Raw genomic sequence first — 20,465 nt, 5'->3', positions numbered from 1 at the left:
TAAGGTTTATAGTCAACATGGGTCATAGAAAAGATTGTAAATTTTAAGAAATGTAGAGAAAAATCATATATATGTGGTTTTTAAGGAGTAATAAAATGGATATCTGTAGGAAATAATCAAGAAATATATTTGTGAGGTATCTTGACAAGAATACCTACAGAATGGTTTCCCCACAGGAGAACCTTAGTTCTGTTATCTTCTCAATTCATTATCACATTTCCAGATGAACCTTTAATCACATAATTTAAGAATATATAATCAAATTTATTTCAATTCCATGAAGTCATCTTGATTAAAAGAAACATCTTTGTTGATACCTTTTAATTCAAATCCTAGAGAAGTTAACAGAAAAAAATAAGTGTTTTAAGTGTGTGTGTGTGTGTGTGTGTGTGTGTGTGTGTGTGTGTGTGTGTGTGTATTCAATCCTGGGCTTGGACTCAGGTCCTGTGCACTGTCTCTGAGCAACTTTTTGCTTAAAGCTAACAGTCTACCATTTGATTCATGGATCCATTTCCAGCTTTTTGGTAGTTAATTGGAGATGAGTGTCTCATGGACTTTTTTTCTCAGCCTGTCTTTGAGCCCAGATTCTCATATCACAGCCTCCTGAGTAGCCAAGATTGCAGACATGATCCCTCAGCACCTGACTTAAATTTATTTTTTAAATAATGAATAAACACATAAAATTTTTACTAATTAATGAAGTTTGTAATGTTTTGATGCATGCATACATTGCAGAATGTTCAAATGAGGTTAAACATGATCTGTTTTCTCAAACATTTATTATTTACCTGTGACAGAAACTTGAAGAATCTCTTCTTGGAGCTTTTTGAAATATAGAGTATATTATTGTTACTTACAACTTAATTATGTAGTCTTTTATTACCCATTGATCAACCTTTCCCTATCCATCCCCACTACCATCTGAAGCCTTGGAAGCTATCATTCTACTCTTAGCTTGTGTAAGACATAGATTTCCTTGTAATGCTGACAGTAAGCCTACCTCTCTTGCCTGAAATTCATAGCATGCTACAAATGAACCACTACAACGTTGAAGATAGTAAAAATAATATATATGTATATTTATAATCCTATCACTATGCAACATTTTTGTTTTGTCTTACTTTTTTTCAGCATGCTTGACTTTTATTATTTATGATGCCTTTTTCCCCTATGGCACATTCCCTCACAATAATTTTTCATAATTTTATTATTATTGCTTAAGTAGTTACATGTTCACAGTAAGTTACACATGTAGGAGTACACAGAGTTCCATGTACCCTTCCCCTATGCAGAGTCAAAACTAGGAAATTGGCAATGTCTAAATTGTGGACATTATTCAGTTTTCTCTGCATACATTTTTGTGCATATAAGGTTCAGTGTAATTCATTCCAGGTATTACTGCAACCAACACAATGGTTATTATTTATTCACATCTTCCCCATTTAAACTTTTTGATTTTTCATGAAACTTTTCTGTTATTTTTAATAGATGATTCAAATCATTCTGTTATTCCTTTCATTTATTTAGAACATTTTATTTTAATTTCACATTTTTTTTCAATTTAGTTTGCATTTATTTAGAAGGTGTTAAGTTATAGGTCATTTATATAAAACAAACCAAAAGGAAAGACATCTTGAAGATAACACAGGGCTCTAGAGACTTTCAAGGTCATGAATGTTATTCCTTTCATCTGTGCTAGAAATGTACACTATACAAAGTTCATTCTATTTCTGTAGACAGAGATGCCTTCTGTTCGTTGTAACTGTCGTACACACAGCAAAATTTCTAACTCATTGTATACTTGTTTGATGAATTATTAGTTAATTCATGAATAACAACTAGTAGTTGCTAAAGTGATTTGATTCATGTTGTTATAATAATGTATACATAATAAATGCCATTATTAATATTTCAAGTATACTGGGAAGGAAGGGATAGTAGGGGGAGAACAAAGGAGGAGACAACAATGCCCAATAGGAAATGGACTCACTACCTGACTCATGTAACTGTAACCCCTCTGTACAGCATTTTTACAATAAAAACATACAAAAATATTTCAAGTATACTTTTCAGGGGTCATTAATTATATTCTTATTATCATATAAACCAAGCTCCAAACAAAATCTCTGTACTTATTAAGTAATAATTCCTCACCCCTAGTTCCTTGTATCTGTAATCTAATTTTTATCTGTATCAATGTGCCCATTCTAGGTGTTACATATAAGTATTAGTTTTTGTGTCTAGTTTATTTTTATATAATATTTTGAAGTCCATTCATGTTGAACCATATAACAAAAATACTTTAGTATATTTTATGATTGAATGACATTCATTTATCTAGTCATCTGTTTATGGACAGTTAATTTGTCTTCACTCTTGCCTTTTGTAAATAATTTATTGTGAAGATTGGTAAGAAAGTATCTGCCTGCTTCTATCTAGCACGTAGCTAGGAGTGTACATACTAGGAAATATGGTTCTTTCCCTTCTTTCTCTTTTTTTTGGGGGGGTCCTGTTGTAGGGCCTGAACTCTGGGCCTGGGCACTGTCCCTCAGCTCTTCAGCTCAACGTTAGGACTCTACCACTTGAGCCTAGCGCCACTTCTGGCATTTTTTCTTTTTTGCTTATGTGGTGCTGAGGAATCGAACCCAGGGCTTCATGCATGCAAGACAAGCTCTCTGCCACTGAGCCACCTTCCCAGTCCCCTTCTTTCTCTTTTTTATTCTGTTATGCAGCATAAAACTCAGCCTCATGCTGTTACGCAGCTGTTTCACTCAGGGTTGGGTACTTTACTACTTGAGCTATGCCTCCATCCATCTTTTTTATCTGGTTATTTGTAGTAAAATCTTGATAACTTTTCCGACTGGGCTGACTTTAAACTTCAATATTAAGATCTCAGCCTCAAGAGTAGCTAGAATTTCAAGCATGAGCCACCAGCACCTAGATAATAATGCAGAATTTCTATGTTTCATTGTTTCAGGAACTGCTGAAATGTTCTCCATAATGACATCACCATTTTACATTTCTGTGATGGATGTACAAAGTTTCCAATTTGTTCACATGTACTCTAACATTTATTATCTCTGAGGTTTTTTGTTTGTTTATATAACTTGTTTTAAAATTATCATTCTAACAAATATCAAGTCTAAAATAGAGAAGAATGTGTATTTCACATTCATTGTGTTTTTAATTTGCATTTCCCCACTAACTGGTGATACTGAATATAATTACATGTAGACACAGGCTTTTAATATATATATATATATATATATATATTAGAAAATTTTCTATTCATATGTGTTTCCTTTATAATTATGTTTTTGTTTATTGGCTTCTGTGCATCATATGTGTTCATTGTATGCTTTGAAGATTAAAGCCTTTATGAGTTCTTTTATCTTGCTTTATGGGTAGGCTTTTTACCTTTTTGATTGTATCTTTTGATGCACAGTAGTTTTAAAATTCAGTGTTACCTAATTTACCTGTTTTGCCATTGTGCCATGCTTTTAGTATCATATTTATGAATCTGTTGCAAAAATCTGAGCTTGTATGTATTTATATCAAGCTTGTTTTCTAAGAATTGTGAAGTTTTAGCTCTCATATTTGAGTGTTTCAACCATGGCAAGTTAATTTTTAGAAGTGTTATGAGGTAGAGGTGCAGATTTACTCACTGATGTGTGGTTATTTAATTTCCTTAGCATCATCTGTCAAAGACTGTCAAAATACCCTAGATGATTTTGGAATGAAAAAAATAGTTATGACACATTTTGTAAGATTAAAATATTATATAGTTGAAAATATTCTCCCTTCTCTCATATTCTTAATACCATTTAAACTATTTCTTTCAAACTATTTCTATAAATGAACATAAAATTATTTTTAAATTATTAAAGCAAGTAAAAGATGAAACTGTAACATGGTTCACAAGTTTTTCCTCTAATTTCCACCCCACACCAATATTGTCCAATGGAAATAAAAGTGGACCAATACAATTACATGCTTTCTAGTGAGTATAATTAAAATAAAGCTTAAAACAAAATGGAGGGATTGATTTTAATAAATTAATAATAAATTAATAAATGTGCTTAACATCAGTACAATTTCAGTATTTAATCATTATAAAACTAATCAAAATATGTTTCTTCTGCATTATTTCATATTTTATAAAACATCTTCCAAAACTGAAAACTACTACCTCTTTTTAGTACATAATTGGTTTGTACTAGTCACATGTAAAGTGCTTGTAGTAGACATATGTGTCAAGTAGATGCCATATTCATCAAAACAAGCTGTTCTGGGCATATATCAATATTACTATCTTTTATTGTTTTATTTCACCAGTAGAACAAACTCTTTGGGAAGCCCAGAATTTTATAAATCTCAGCTAATTATAATTATGATTAACTTGACAGTTCTGTGCTGGTATTCACAATAAAATGGAATAAATGGTTCTTTGTAAAGATGTGATACCTATGGTTTATACTTTTTCTTACATTTTTTTCCTTTTCTTTAGTAATGGAGAATATGTATGTATGTGTTTTTGTGTGTGCATGTATGTGAACTCACACAAATTTAAATGGCATAAGATATTCTAGTAGTGAGTTAAAAGTATAATCTCTAAATTTCTCTACAATACTAAAAGTTTTAGAACTGGCTTTTACACATATTTTGGGTGACTATGAATTATAATGATCTATTATTAATATAATGGTACATAATATTGCTTCATGGTACATAATTCAACCAGCACTGATATTAACTATTTAATAATAGAAACTACTTCTATTCTTAAGTGGTAACATTGATCAGGATTATGGAAAAATATTTTTCCATAGTGTGAATTGAATGGTCCTGTGGCTCAAGCCTATAAACATAGCTACTTGTGGGGCACAGACCAGAAAATCCCAGTTCAAGGCCACTTTGAGTATAAAGTATAAGAGACTCTTATTATTAGTGTTTCAGCATGCTTGTATTCCCAGACCACGAGGCATGTAGAATGGCTGAATATCTGTCAAGCTGCAACAAAGACAAGCACAAATAGTAGGGCCACAGCATAAAGTAACACCCTATCTTGAAAATAATCAGTGCAAGGCTAGGCACAAGTAGGCTCACACTCTCTAATCCATGTATCTGAGATCTGAGTATCACAGTTCCAATCCAGTCAGGTCAGAAAAGTCCTAGAGACTTTATTTTCAGTTAACTAGGAAAAATATCATACTTGAGGTATGGCTCAAGTTGTAGAGCACCAGCCATGAAGAAAAAGCAGAATGAAAGCACAGGCTCTGAATTCAAGCCTGGGTGGTTTCCAGCAGAAAAAAAATAATTTATGCAAAAAGTAACTGGCAAAGTGGCTCAAGAGTAGAGCAATTGTTTAGCAAGTGAGAGGCACTGAGTACCCTGCCCTGCCCAAAAGAATGGAGATGTGTGTGTTTGTGTGTGTGTGTGTGTGTGTGTGTGTGTGTGTGTGTGTGAGTGTGTGCCTGCTCAGGCTTCAGTCTGATGCATGAGAATGAACAAATCAGGCAAACAGCACCATACAGCATGGTTGATACCTATGCATTCTTGAAAATAGTGTACTTCTCATCATGTTTTATGGGATGTTAATGTAAGTGTAGATGTTAGTCACAACCTATGATTGTACCAAAAAGAAGGCTTAAAATGACCCATGTTGAAAAATATTGTGTCTGCTTTAAGGTTAAACTTAAACGTTTGGGGCAAAGTTGGATATTGTGTACCGCTTTGATGTTAACGATTTTGATATTTTATATTCATATATTACTTTATCTCTTTATTCAGTTAATAATATTTTAAGATTATCATTCAGACATAACTATTCTTAGCTTTAAAACAATGTAAGAATGACTATTACAAGAATGATACCAAATGGAATGGAATGTAAAGTAATGATTTGGGGACTTTAGTTTTTGTCTCTGCTTCCAAACTTGCAACTAAGAAATAATCTTTTATTAAGCATTTATTAACATTTGCTTAATCTCTCATTCTTTTCTGTAATCTTTTACAAAATAATCTCTGTAACGTTTTCTTGTTCCACAAGAAAATCCACAAATGAATTGGATTATTTAGAAAGAAAATTGAACTCTGCTCATATAACAGCTTTGGATGAACTTTTGTTAAAATATAAAAGTATTGGATGTCAAATTATAAAAACTAGAGAAAAGTAGCCATTACAGACAAATAGAGGATTCTGATTTATATATTTAAACTTAGAGTATAAGTTTATATTCTACAAGCTCTTTAAACCAAATTATTGAATTCTAAACATGCATTTAAATGTGACAAATAACTTACATCTTTCTAATTTAAAATTTTATTTAACTTAAAAAGTCACAAATTTTGAAAGTTTAAAAAAACTTAGTGGGTTTCTTTTGTTTGTTTGTTTTTTGGGTTGTTGTCGGCCCACAGAAGTCTTGGCTTCACTCTGAAGTCCTCACCCCCAAAATAAAAAGCATTTCTTTGATTTTTTTCATTATTTCTGTCAGCATGGTTTTTTCCATAAAAAAGGCACTCCTGTAATAATTCTGATTTTGTATGTAATGTCATATATACTCATGTGTATATATATGATCTTATGGACATAGTTACAGAAGCTATCAAAATGTTACTTTAGTAACTTACTGTACAGATTTATGAGTATGACAGTTATATTGAACATTCACTTTGAAATTTTAAGGACCTATGATGTTTCAATTATAGTTACTGATAAGTATATGTACAAATATAGGAAATATGAAGTCAGTTTTACAGTTTCAGAAGATCTCAAATCTCAATTTATCCCTCATTTTCCTCTTACAATATTTTCCTTCATCTCAAATATTTAAAATGCAATGGATCTCTGAGAATATCACTTTGCTTTATTTAATTGTACAAAAAGAAGAAATAAAAAGTATGCATCGAACTGATGGAAAAGATTTATGTTCTCAGTCTGAGATTTCTACTAGGTCATCTAACTACCACAAAATGATTGTGAAGAGAACATGGGGATTTCATTGTCATCCTTCTGGAACTTATTTGTCTTCAAAGTGTTTAGTTTCAAAGGGTCCTTAACATGAGATCCAGTTCCCTGAAAAAGTCCTTCATCTTCAGGAAATTTTATGCATCCATGCAGAATTGTTTTTAAAAAATGTGACAAAACTGTTTAAAGATTTGACAGTTCTGTGCAGGCATTTATACCTGAAGTTGAATAAATATATGTGGTTTTCCACAAATATGTGATGCCAAGGCTGATTTACACCTTTTCCTAGATTTTTTGTTTTCTTCAGCAGTGGGAGCAGGGAGAACATGCATGTGTGGGTGTATTTTGGGGATTTACATTCTCAAATGGCAAAAGATAGTCATGAATGACTTTGAAAAGTAATTTCAGGATATACTTTGACCAATATTTACCTAAATGTACATTTGTTGAAGTGCTTTATAAACCGTATTCAATCCCAATGTTTTCTGAGAGACATATATGCTTTATTTTTATTTTCTATCACAGTATTTTAAAAATTGAAAGAAATAAATTTGTTTTCTCCATGGCTTTAAGAGATCCATTTCATTAAATGTCACTACTGCAATGAGAGGTGACAAAATGTTTTACAAAGAATCTCAGAACACTGATGAAAGGTTTGTTTAATATTCAAGTTTGTATTGTTACCTCTGAAGCTTAAGTAATTACCACCCCAATTTCTGGCCTAGCAAAGCCTTGGTATCCACTGGGATCATATTGAAGGGGTAGCACATTTGTAAGAATGTCATCAACCATAAGCACAAAATAAGAACTTAGGCCTCAAGAGTCATATTTTTCTATATTATTTTTATAGTATTTACTCTTTTGAGAACTTCCTTCCTCAGCTAGAGGGAGATGAATATGAATCTCTTTTGAGTGACTATATCATCTTCTGGGAATTGACATCTTACCCCCAAATTTGAATACTGAAAATATTAAACATTCTTACTTTTGAAAAACAGTTGGTACCATGATGAGATCTTATTAATGTAGCTAATAGCAGTTAATGTAGTTCATAGGCAATAATTTGATAAATTAAAATTATGGAAATTATTAGATATATTTGATAAGAACATTTGCAAACCTCAAAAGCTGAATTTTTCTGAACATTAACTGATTGCTTTCACTTAGGCTAAGCCCTGCCAAACAACTCTTGTATTACCAGTGTATAACATTAATATATCACCCACATCACATATGGCAAACAAGCAAGTATCCATGTTTGGCAAAGTAGTAGTAAATGAAACCTAGGGGGAAAATATCAGAAAATACAACATTATTAAACTTTATATGCAAGAACTTTTTTATTTTATATCAATGTCAATAATTGAATTGATTTTCTATTGCTTTATACTTGATAGAGTCACTGTGGAAAACCTACACTATACTACTGTTTCACTACTGTTAAACTTGCATTATTTATTGCTTTTAGCCTTATTTTCATCAAAGACGAGTAAAAATGGCTTTTCTTTAAGCACATAATATGCATATGTAGTATATAAAGAGTAAGCTACATTTGTAGAGACATAAGTAAAATGTGGAGAATTTATCTGGTCTTAAACTTCTATAATGATTATCTTAATTTTAAGTTTTTTTCTAAAGAGGTATAGAGAACAAGGTAGACAGATGACTAATTTTCTTGCCAGGACATCGGAGAACAGAAAATATCTTCTATACCTTAGAAAAGCTTACCTTTCGATGATTAGTGATATTCCTTTATATCTTCACAGAGAAAAAGTTTGATTTTTATAAGGATAAAAAAGCAGTACATTCAATTCAATTTGATCATTTAAAATAGGAACAACTTTAGAGGTCTTATTAGTTGTCACCTGACCTCATGTCTCTGATAAAAGCAACAGATGAACTGCATTTTAATTATTATTTGCCAATATATCATTAATTCACAATATTTATTTAATATTACTTAGATTGATCATGATATAGCTCAGAATTAAAATTGAACTGTTCTTCCAAAGAAGCCAATTGGGTATATCTTTTTAATTCAAAAAGAGAAAGATAAATACGGCCAAATTGATGCTAATTGTCTGGTGAAGAAGCAAAGCAAATTTATTCTAAATTCATTCATAAATATTAATCTAACTGTATATGCATTTGTAATGTGTAATCTATGTTAATATGTGTGTTAGCAAACAAAATCTTTATCCTCACTACTTTTTACTTGCTCATTTGTTTTTATTTTGAATTTTGAATTTTTTTGGCAGTTGTGTGATTTAGCTCAGGGCTCTCACTTGCTAGCTAGGTAGCTAGCTAGGTATTCTTAACACTGAGCTATGCCTTCCACCCATATTTTACTTTTTTTCTGAAGAAAGCACTCTCCTTAATCCATTTTCAGGACACTCCATTCTCTTATACCTTCTTCAAGAAAATTTCCCTGTACCCATTCATCTCTTGTAACCTATGTCTCTTTGTCACCTTCTGTAGGATCTGTTACCATATGTAACATTCTTCATCTTAAGAACAATACCCTTAATTTTTCTCAGTCTGCTGACCTATGTTTGTCTTTGATTTCACTGTAAAACTGTTGCTCATTTTATACTCTAGTTACCAATCTTACCTCCTTCACCTTCAATGATTCTATAAAATCACTTCTTACGATTTTTCTCCAAATCTGTGTCTCTCTTATTCAATATTTTCATAATATTACCATTCTTGGTTATCTATATTGAAGACTTAATAATTTACCAGAAATTATTCCATTAACATTTTGGTTCCCAGTCATTTTCCAGCCCAGTATAGTCAGCCTTTCACTGAATGCACAACATTCCAGTCACAAATATAGGGCCATATTTCATACAATCTCCATCTATAACAATGTGCAAACAAAGGGAGTGATGTTCTTCATATGCTTGTATATATATCATCTCTAAGTTCTTGAATGAGGTGAATAAGAAAAACTTCTATGAATGTTTGAAAAGGTAATTATTCCATCCTCATATTTTATTAATAGTGTAGCAACACACATTGTTTTGCTGTTAAGAAGTCTAATTTCTTATTCTTTGTATAGACCTTTATTCTTCCTTTTAGCCTTTGCCTTAATCCTGACATTCTACAATTTTATGAAGATGTACTTTGAATTTCTAGGAAATGAATTTCTTTAATAATTTCCTACCTTCCATGATTCCTATTTGCTCTTCCTAAAATACTTATTCAGAGTTTCAAGCCTTTCAAAAAAAGGACCTCCAATTTCTTTATACCTTCTCTTTCTACTTCTGTTTTTATTATACATCATTATCCTTTTATACTATTTTCTGGAAGATATTTTCACTTTTTTTAAAGGTATTCTTCATCTTCATCATATATATTAATGCAATTTTCTGTTACTTTAATCATCTTTCAGTTTCCAGATTTCACCTCTCTCTTCTTACCTCTACCACAGATAAAGTTTTTCATGTCAGAAGTGTCATTGAAAAGTATGTTCATTTTTAGGTCATGTCAGAAGTGTCATTGAAAAATATGTTCATTTTTAGGAATCTTTGCTGTTAGGAGAGCCTTAGTGAACAAACAGTACTACACACAAAAAGTGCTTAAAAATTGTCTTTAACACTCTTACTTTCATAGTGGCATGATTATTCCTAGATAGAATCAGGTTTAAAATTTTAAGATTATACTAAGTGTCATGTATTTCTAGAAAAAAAATACGCATTTTTATTCTATTAATGGTAATATCTAAGATGATGGTAGTAAATCATTTTGCTAAATGTAGGAAATGAAGCCAACTATGATTGCTTCCAATAGGAATGCTTGAAAAGTTTTAAAAGTTCTGTGAATTGGAATGGCAGTATTGTAATTTGTGTACATTGTAGGTAGAAGTTTTGGCAACTGCACCCCAGTACCTCTAGACTGTCACAAGGTCACTGTATGTTTTTCCATGTTGTGGATTCTCTCTCCTTGGGAAGTATAGATTTATGATTTCTCCTTAAATCAGAGAATATTCACAATCTCAAGTTCATACTTTTGAAGGATTTATTCTAGTAGGTATACAAAGCCTTCACAGGGAATCTGATCCAGTATTTAAGTGGAAATTTGACAGGAAGACTGTTTTGTTGTGAGGCTAAATTTATGGACAGGTCAGCTGACTACTTTCATGTAGTTATATTTTGTTTATTAAAAATATATGTACCAGCTGTGTTTTAAATAATGAAGGTTTAAATTACTAGAACAGCAAATAAAGATGTTTAAAATGTATGCTCACTCAATATTCCATAAGAAAAGTACAAAATAATATGCTTCCTTAATCCAAAATACTACATGATATTTATGTTCATCTGATGACCCTGACCTGATGGGACTGCCAGATTCAAAAATATGTAAATTAACACATACAGATCAGTTTATATATAGTAACACTTTCAGTTTTAGGTATTTTTGTATGTTTAAGAAGACTTCATCTGGGCTGGGATGTAGCTCAGTGGCAAAGCGCTTGCCTAGCAAGTGCAATGTCCTGGGTTCAATCCCCAGTACCAAAAAAGAAAAGACAAAAAAAAACACAGTTAAAAAGACTTCATTTGTAACTTTTTTCCTTTATAGGTTACAATCATTTGGAATGTGTGTATAACTAGAGTACTGAATTTCCCAATCAATCTGAATATAAAGATTGTATTTCCAACTTTAAATTCACAATTTTAATGAAAGATCTCTGTTAGGGACTTAAGTTTTCTACCCTAAATATTTCTGTTTTGTATACTTCTGGAAAAGTGGATTGTACAGAAAAACTTCTGTATTTGTGATCTCATGTTCAGTTTCAGTCTGAATCAAGCTTAAAATGGGAACCTACAACAAGCCATGTAGACTATTTTTAAAGCTTCATTTTTTATAAAAATAGCATTCATTATCAGATCTTGTAAAGATATTTATAAACAAAATAATCTAGAATCTATTCATAACACTGACAGGATCCTTAAACTATATTTTACGTGCTCATGTTCATTTATTTATTATTTTTCTTATATTTGCTTTGATTTTCCCTTTTAGGAATGGCAAAATTCTATTCAGAAGAATGCAGGACTTGCATTTATTGAGCTCATCAATGAAGGAAGGTAATTAATTTTGCAATTTTTAGACAACTAAGTGTGCAATTTATTCCATTGGGCAACTGCTTTTCTCTACCATCTGTCCTAAAAACATGTAATCAAGCATCTTTTAGTTAAATATTGCATCACATAGATATGCAAAGTTCAAATCAACAAACTTCAAAGCAGTAAATATTATGTATTATTTGGAGAAAAAACCATCTATGAAATAAAGAATGAAGGTTATAAGATTTTAGAGATTTGAGACCATCTTACTGAGCAGTGAAGTGATTATACACAGATCAAGTGAAGCCAGTCTACAGTCCCATCTGCTGCCCCATCTGCTTTTAGACTATGCTCAGCGTTTAGCTCCTAACTTCCCATTAGTTCACATGAGTGTGTCATGCGCTCAGTATCTAACTGGAAATGTGAAGCATGTTAAATAGAGAAATTGTAACAGGTTTGGTTAGTAATTCATAAGTAGCATTGTTACTGATGCCATGAATAAAGTTACATCTGAAACCATTTTTTGTATTTATCACTTTGGGAAAAGGAGTTATAACTATGGTTTTTGTAGTGCCCTATGAATAGTGGAGACAACTGCAAAGATGTGTCTTCTTCCATTTTTCATTTGTAGTGTCTATTAACCCAATACCTGGAACCTTTATAACTTTAATTTCCTATTTGTTATAGGGTATAATATGGAAAATAATTACTGAGCTTTAGTATTATCTATTTCTGATTTACAATCAGATTTAATGAGATTGATAAGGAAATAGTAATGTCTGTGAAATTTATCTTTTTTTCAAAGAGACTGTCGTGATATAATATTCCATGAAAAAATAGCTTATATGTTAGATGCTAATGCCTTTTTGAGATATTAATTTAAATGTCCCTCAGTGTTTTCTGTTTTCTCACATTACTGTACTGTATTCTGAGAAATAACTTCTGAATTTATGGCATATCTTCAGATTTTATATTCCTCATTTTTGTTAATAGTAGTCATACATCTATCATTTAAAATATATTATTCACTTGCTGTAACACAAAAGATTCAGGAAAACTTTTATGATATAGTATTTTGCATAATAATATTCACTCTTACAGAACCTCATTGTAATAAAAATTAGTAGAAGATATCTATATAAAGGAAATTTGAAAATACAAAATATCTCCAGTGTCATTTCAGTTTTAGAAATAGCTCTTGATTCACATATATGCTAATTTTTAATTTAAACTGTGAGTGAAAGTATAAAATGGCCATTACTATCCCTTTAAAAATTTTTTTTTGTCAGTCATGGTCTTGAACTCAGGGACTAGGTGCTCTCCTGAGCTTTATTGCTCAAGTCTAGAGTACTACCACTTTGAGCCACAGCTTCACCTCCAGTTTTCTGGTAGTTAGTTAGAGATAAGAGTCTTATAGACTTTTCTGCCTTGGCTAGCTTCAAACCATGATCCTCAGATCTCAGCCTCCTGAGTAGTAAGGATTATAGGCATGAGCCACCAATGCCCAGCATCATCACTAACCCTTTTAAGATAAGAAAATTTAATCTCTAAGCACTAAAATTAAAATTATGGATATTGCCTGTTCCTGTGGCTCATAGTTGTAATCCTAGCTATTCATGAGGCTAAGATCGGAGGATCCTGGTCCTAGTCTATGAGAGTTGAGAATCTTATCTCCAATTAATCACTAAAAAGCTAGATGCAGGGCTATGGCTTAGGTGGTAGATCAATAGCCTTTGGCAAAAAAGTCAGGGACAGTATCCATGCCCTGAGTTCAAGCCCCAGAAGTGGCAGAAAAAAAAATTATGAATATTAACGGAAAGAAGAGAGTGGTGGAAAACTTGCCAGTGCATGAGGTTTTAAGCTTTTCTACAGTTTAGTTTTCAGTTGTGTAGCTTGGGTTTGTTTTATATTAGGAAAGAAGTTGAAAATAGAGATTATTTAGAATTGTTTTTCTTTTAAATGAAATCAGAATCTCTTACCATCCTGTGCTTTGTACCACACTGTGTTTGTTTGTTTGTTTGTTTGTGTTTGACTTGTAGACAAAGACAGGTGATCCAGAATTCAATGTTCAGTATGTGTTTTATATATTTAAGAAAGAATGTGACACCTGAAAGAGTTTAAAGTGATGATAATTTGGATAGCAATAAAGGTAGGATACTAGACATTGAACATAGCAAAGTCATAGTTATACTTAAGTTTTGCAATTTTCAGATTCACTTAGTATATCAAGATCGCCATTCTTTCATGGGTTTTGCCAGTATTGGGCTTGAACTTGGATTTAACTCACTTCACATTCTCATTTAGCTTGATTGCTTAGGTCCAAGGATTTCACACTTTTCTCACTTGCAGATGAAGTCTGAAAACTTCTTTTCTGAGCTACTTTCAAACTTGTATCACCAAACCTCAGCCTCCTGAGTAGATAGGATTACAGGTGTAAGAACTTGTACTCTGCTAAAAGGCCAATTTTAAAAGGATTTTTATCTTGAGAACATGATGCCTGGAGTTGAATGTTCTGCAATATTCTACAGATCTGTAATATTCTTTAGTATAATAGTATAGGCATAGATTTGATTTTAACTCTTTCATGTTTAGAGATGATGTCAGAAGTTGAGAATCTGACAGCTTCCTCTGTTTTAGAAAATAATCCTAAAGTAAATTGTTGAACAATTTAGAATCCAAAGATTTAATGAAGAAAATTTTGAAATGGTCATCATCATGTCCCTCATTCAAATAGAGATAAAAAGAAGCCCCATTAATGAAATATAGCATGTATCTCTTGAAAAGAAACATGACTCAGGCTTTAGAGGAACTAAGATGAGCTTGAACGATCAGAACATGTGACATGCCGGGCACTGGAAGCTCACGCCTGTAATCCTAGCTCCTCAGGAGTCTGAGATCTGAGGATTGCAGCTTAAACCCAGCCTGGGCAGGAAAGCCCATGAGACTCTTATCTCCAATAAACCACTAGAAAACCACAAGTGGTCTGTGGCCCCAGTGGTAGTGCACTAGCCTTGAGCTGAAGAGCACAGGGAAAGCTCCCAAGCCCAGAGTTCAAGCCCCACGACCGACAAAAAAAAAAGGGGACATTTCTTCAATTAAAGAATGTTTCCACTCTCATAGTAACTGTTAAAAATAATTTGAGAATAAAAACAAAACTATCATAGCTATCAGTTTTTCAGAACAAATTCTAAGACTCATGATAAACAGCTGCTCAGCACCTACTGTGTAATTAACAATAAGAGAAAAGATTAGAGACATGAACAAGGAAGACATTCTTCTAAATTGGGGGTTGGGAGGAGCAAATAATAGCCATCACGTACAATAATACAACATGGTATGTTAAAGATAGTGAAGATATTGAAGTTCACCAGGTGGCAGAGTTTTTAGGGTTTTTCAAAGTGTGCCTGTGTTAAGGGAATGCCCCCCTTGATGAGTCCTAAGGCAAGAGTAGGATATAGTGAAGAAAGAACATAGAAGAGTGGGGGGTGGGGATTAAATTCTAGGCAGTAGTATAGTTCAAAGATGAGGTATTTTCACTCAGCCAAACAGCTTCATAAGAAAAGGTCACATAGATCATGCTGCGAAAGGGTTAGTAAGCTCTGCTGGGGGTCTATGGGTACTATGGGGTTTGAGGTCCACCTCCAGTGTGAGGGGTAGATTAAAGGACTAAAGGTTGGGACAGCAAGACTGTTGAAGAAGATAGCGTCAGGACAAGAAGTGGTCACAGGAATGGGGATTATATAAACAAAGCTGACCAAGATTTAGAGTGTAGCCATAAAATACTGTAGTACTTTTCCACTTTTGCTTAAGGTTCAGAATAACACATATAACATTTATGACAGCTATTGGCACTTAAAAAGGAAAGAATGTTTATATAAAATAATAAATGTTATACAAAATACATATTGAGGGTTTCTCTGACTCTATTTTTATTTAGGTCATTACTTAAATTTAGTAAATTCAAACCAACAATGTGGTACATGTGTGTAATGCCAGCTTCTTGGGAGCTAGAGAACAGGAGGATCACAGTTGAAGCCCAACTTAGGGAAAAAGGTAGCAAAATCTCATCTCACTAAACAAGCCAGGCATTGTTCATGCATCCAGATAGGAAGTAGGTGTAAGTAAATATGATCACAGTTCAAGACTGTCATTCTTTGGGCTTCATGGAGAACCAGGACATGTGAGATATAAAACATGAAAACGTGTTTAAAAGATATTCTGTAAAGCCCAGATAAAAAGTATGATATGTTATCCAGAAAATAACAAAAGAAAAAAAGACCAAAGGTATGGCTCAGCAATCGAGTGCTTGCCTAACAGCAATGATTCCTGAGTTTAAACTCAGAATGATCTATCTCACACACACACAAACACAAACCGTAAAGACACACAAGAAACTGAATTTTGCTGAAAAGACATATAGTTACTCACAGTAAAAACACGTGACTCTTATGTGGGTGCTTGTTAGGCCTACTATTTTCAAGTTAGATATTTTATACATGCTTTGATCTCATTTGCATGGACAGATAGGATTTTTTTAACCTTTTCAGTTTAAAATAACTTTTTTTAAACTCACTTTCCGTTGGTTGTTAGAACATCAGTCTTTAATTTGTCCTTGTGGGAATGAAGATAAAAATCTTTAAGTGGAAATTGTTATAAATGTTTATCCTACTTAACAGCTACACTGGAGAATACAATTCATCAATCATAGCTGGAGAAAGCAATTGTGCAGTTGTCTACAATTAACAGAACAAAAACAGTTGATGAATGTGCAGCTGAATTAAAGTACTCCCCAGGACAGGCTGAAATTATAAACGGGATCATTTAAAGGAATCTAACAAAGGATCTTTATAATTAAAACAAAGCAAGGTTAATGAGATGTAAAATTGCCTATAATATCTTGGCAATAATAATTGGACTTTAAATTATTAAAATATGAAATGAAGAATAAGGGAATAAGAAAGACTTTTTAAAGTATGGTATGTGACTATAATCTTTGGTAATAAATTAATCATTTGAGTAAATTAACCTTTTTACTCTTTTGGCAAGAACATAAGATAAAATTAGTGAATAGGTTTCATCATGAGCCAGAGTGTTTTCATGTTTAGCACTGAACTTAATCTCCAGTTCACAAGATTCTGGCTTTTATTCTTTTCTTTTGCCAGTCATGGGGCTTGAACTCTGGGCCTGGGCGCTGTCCCTCAGCTCTTCAGCTCAAGGCTAGCACTCTACCTCTTGGGCCTCACTGCCACTTCCAGTTTTCTAGTGGTTAATTGGAGATAGTAGTGTCACAGACTTTCTTGCCTGGACTGGCTTTGAACCATGACCTCAGATCTCAGCCTCCTGAGTAGCGTGAGCCACCAGAACCCTGCTCTTTTCTTTTTTCTTTTCTTTTTTTTTTTTTATTAGAATAAGGGGAAAATACATATGGCTTGATGGCAAGATTTTAAGATGAGGATGCATCCAATTATAATTCTTTAGTAATTATAGAGTCCCAGTTTGAAAGAATTAGTTCATTTAACAAATGCACTTAAATTTAAACCAATAAGCTTTGGTTAGCTTGAGTTTGTTTATTTTATTTTATTTTTGATTTGGAAAAAGCAAAATAAAATCAGTAAGACAAGCAAAAAATACTAATAACCTCCAAGCTGTAAAATGAGGAAGTTTTTTTTATTTTACAGTTGATACTCCTTTTTAATTTCTAATCAAGAATATCTGACAAGTCCTCTATCAGTTTTTCATGTGTACTTTGACCTAAACCTTTTTCTTCCTATATGTTTGCATATATTATATGTATGATAAGTTACTAAGCATTGAATTTTGTAAATGAGTCAAAATGAGTCTTGTGGTTTTATAAAATTACTTATATAGATCTTAGAGTGTTTCTGATTTATAGACTTAACCTTAGACACTGATGATGATATAAATGTTTTTTGAAAATTTAATAATTCTCAATAATGATTAGACCTCAACTGCTAAGGAAATGTATTTTAAATTGAGTTTACTTAGTCCATTCTATGCTACTACAATAATATGTTAGATACTGCACATATTGTAATAAGAAAATATTGACTCATAATTTTGGATACAAAAAGTCCAAGATTGACATACCAGCATCTTACAGCTTCCTTCTTGCTCATCTTCTCATGAGGGAAAGGTAAAAAGAGATGAGGAGTCAGCAAGAGGGGTCTGAACTTGTGTTTATAACAAAGCTATTCTTGCAGTAATGTGAATCCATTCATGAGGGTTCTGCATCCATGATGTGTTCATTTGTAAAAGTTCACACTTCTCAACACTCTTTCATTGACATGATAATTTCTTCAAGTAAATGTATATTGAGATGTTTTTCTTCTTAGAAAAAATTATATGGACTTCCCTTCTAAACACTTTATTTTAATTTTGTGAGGGTTAAGTAATATTTCATGAAACAATCATTATCTTAACTAGAAAATAGGAAATGCTAATGTATTAAAATGTGTCTTATATTTAGTGCATTTGTTTCTACAATGTATTTTCTTGTTTCCTATTTTTGTTGTTTTTGACTTACGGTAAACAAAAATCAATCAGGATTTTGATAATCCATGTATCTTATATATATGCATGTGATCTTTTATTTCCAACAAACTTAGAATTGAGGTTAGGAGGTATGTACAGAGGTAACTTAAGCCATTTTAAAAACATAGGCAACATATGACTAAATGCAAAGCAACTCATGTAAAGATTTCAGCAGCTTGGGGTGGAAAGTTGGCTCAGTGGTAGAGTGCTTGCCTTGCATGCATGAGGCCCTGGATTCAATTCCTCAGCACCACATAAGCAGAAAAAAAAAAAACAGAAGTGGCACTGTGGTTCAAGTGGTAGAGCGCTAGCCTTGAGCTGAAGAGCTGAGGGACAACATCCAGGCCCAGAGTTCAGGCCCGACAACCGGACCCAAAAAGAAAAAAAAAAAGATTTCAGCAGCTTCAGGAGGTAGAGTTGTCCCAGTAGGCAGTTTTGATTGCAAAAGACACATGGTATGGGATCAGAAAGACAGAAATAATCTTGATTTTTGTCATGAAAAATTAAGGTGTTAGAAGAACAGAAAGTATCTTTATATTTCATCTAAATAAAACAAATGTGGACATGCTCTTAACATAATTTGTGTTTGAGCTTTATATTATTTAATCAGTGCTTCCATGCCTTTTAAATTCTAATCATTAATTCATTTGATTCTTAGTACTTATAGATTTTTTACTTTTATCTATTAATATAAAGCATATGGACTTTTATCATTTTCTTTTTTTAAAAGCTTTACAAAAGAAGACTTGAAAGCATTCCATTAAACAGAAGTTTAGATTTCTGTAATTATGGCACAATGTAAAAAAAAGATCTTAAGAGCAGAGTAGATGTGAAAAATTATAAATATTTTAAGAATATACATTGTATACACAAGGTCTTTGAGAATGGATGAGAAAGTTGAAAGGGGTAAAATTAATCAAAGCAGGTTATATTCATGAACCACTTTATTTAATGGCAACTGGTTTTAATATGTATTTTTATTGTAAATATACTGTACAGAGGGGTTACAGTTACATGAGTAAGGTAATGAGTACATTTCCTATCAAGCATTGTTACTCCTCCTTTGTTTTTCCCCTATTATCCCTTCCTACCCCACCTCCCCAACTTCTCCTGCACTCACTGCCTCAAATGTATAACGTTTATCATCAACACAGTGTCTTGTATATCTCATTCTTAAAATTGGTCAACACATATCCTGCTTTCAGCATTTTGTTATTTCCCTTCCCTCCCCAAATTAGAAAAGTGTATATACAAGATGCAGGGCACTGGAATCAAATACAGTGGTTATACCATGGGGGAAGAACATACAAAAGAAACAGAAATCTCATTATACATTATAAGTATATTAAAGACAACAGCAAGAAAGATAAAACCACTTGTGTCCCTATCTTGGGGTTCATTTCACTTAGCATAATCTTATATAGTCATATGTACATAGCTTTTGACCTTTTCTGCTTGTCCTAGACATATATTAGTAATTGCAAATAAGGGAAACCATGGGACCTATGTTTCTTTGGTCCCGGCTTACCTCACTTAATATAATTTTTTCCAAGTCTTTCCATTTCCTAATAAATGAGGCAATGTCATTTTTTTATGTAGGCATTGTGTACACAATGTAATTCCATGCCTACATAAAAAAATGACATTGCCTCATATATATGTCATATTTTCTTGATCCATTCATCTACTGAGGGGAGCTGGGTTGATTCCATATCTTAGCTATGGTAAATAATGCTGTGATAAACATAGTTGTGCTGGTAACTTTAGTATGGCCTTGTTTGTGATTATTTGGGTAAATGCCCAAAAGTGGGATTGCTGATCCAAAAATTCATATGGAACAATAAAAGACCCCGAATAGCAAAAACACTCCTCAA

At 32.5% G+C, this 20,465-nt stretch overlaps 1 protein-coding gene across 1 annotated transcript in view; it reads left to right on the top strand.

The window, feature by feature from the left end:
• The window catches only part of Nbea (neurobeachin), a 546,038-nt gene that overhangs the window by 225,950 nt on the left and 299,623 nt on the right, over positions 1 to 20,465 (top strand). Inside the window, exon 36 of the mRNA XM_013031451.1 lies at positions 11,996 to 12,060. Coding sequence (XP_012886905.1) covers positions 11,996 to 12,060 — 65 coding nt within the window. The remainder of the gene's footprint in view (positions 1 to 11,995; positions 12,061 to 20,465) is intronic.

This window comes from Dipodomys ordii, unplaced genomic scaffold (assembly GCF_000151885.1).
Source record: "Dipodomys ordii isolate 6190 unplaced genomic scaffold, Dord_2.0 Scaffold140, whole genome shotgun sequence".
In the NCBI taxonomy this organism is placed as follows: Eukaryota; Metazoa; Chordata; class Mammalia; order Rodentia; family Heteromyidae; genus Dipodomys; species Dipodomys ordii.
This window is presented reverse-complemented; position numbering and strand designations above follow the sequence as displayed.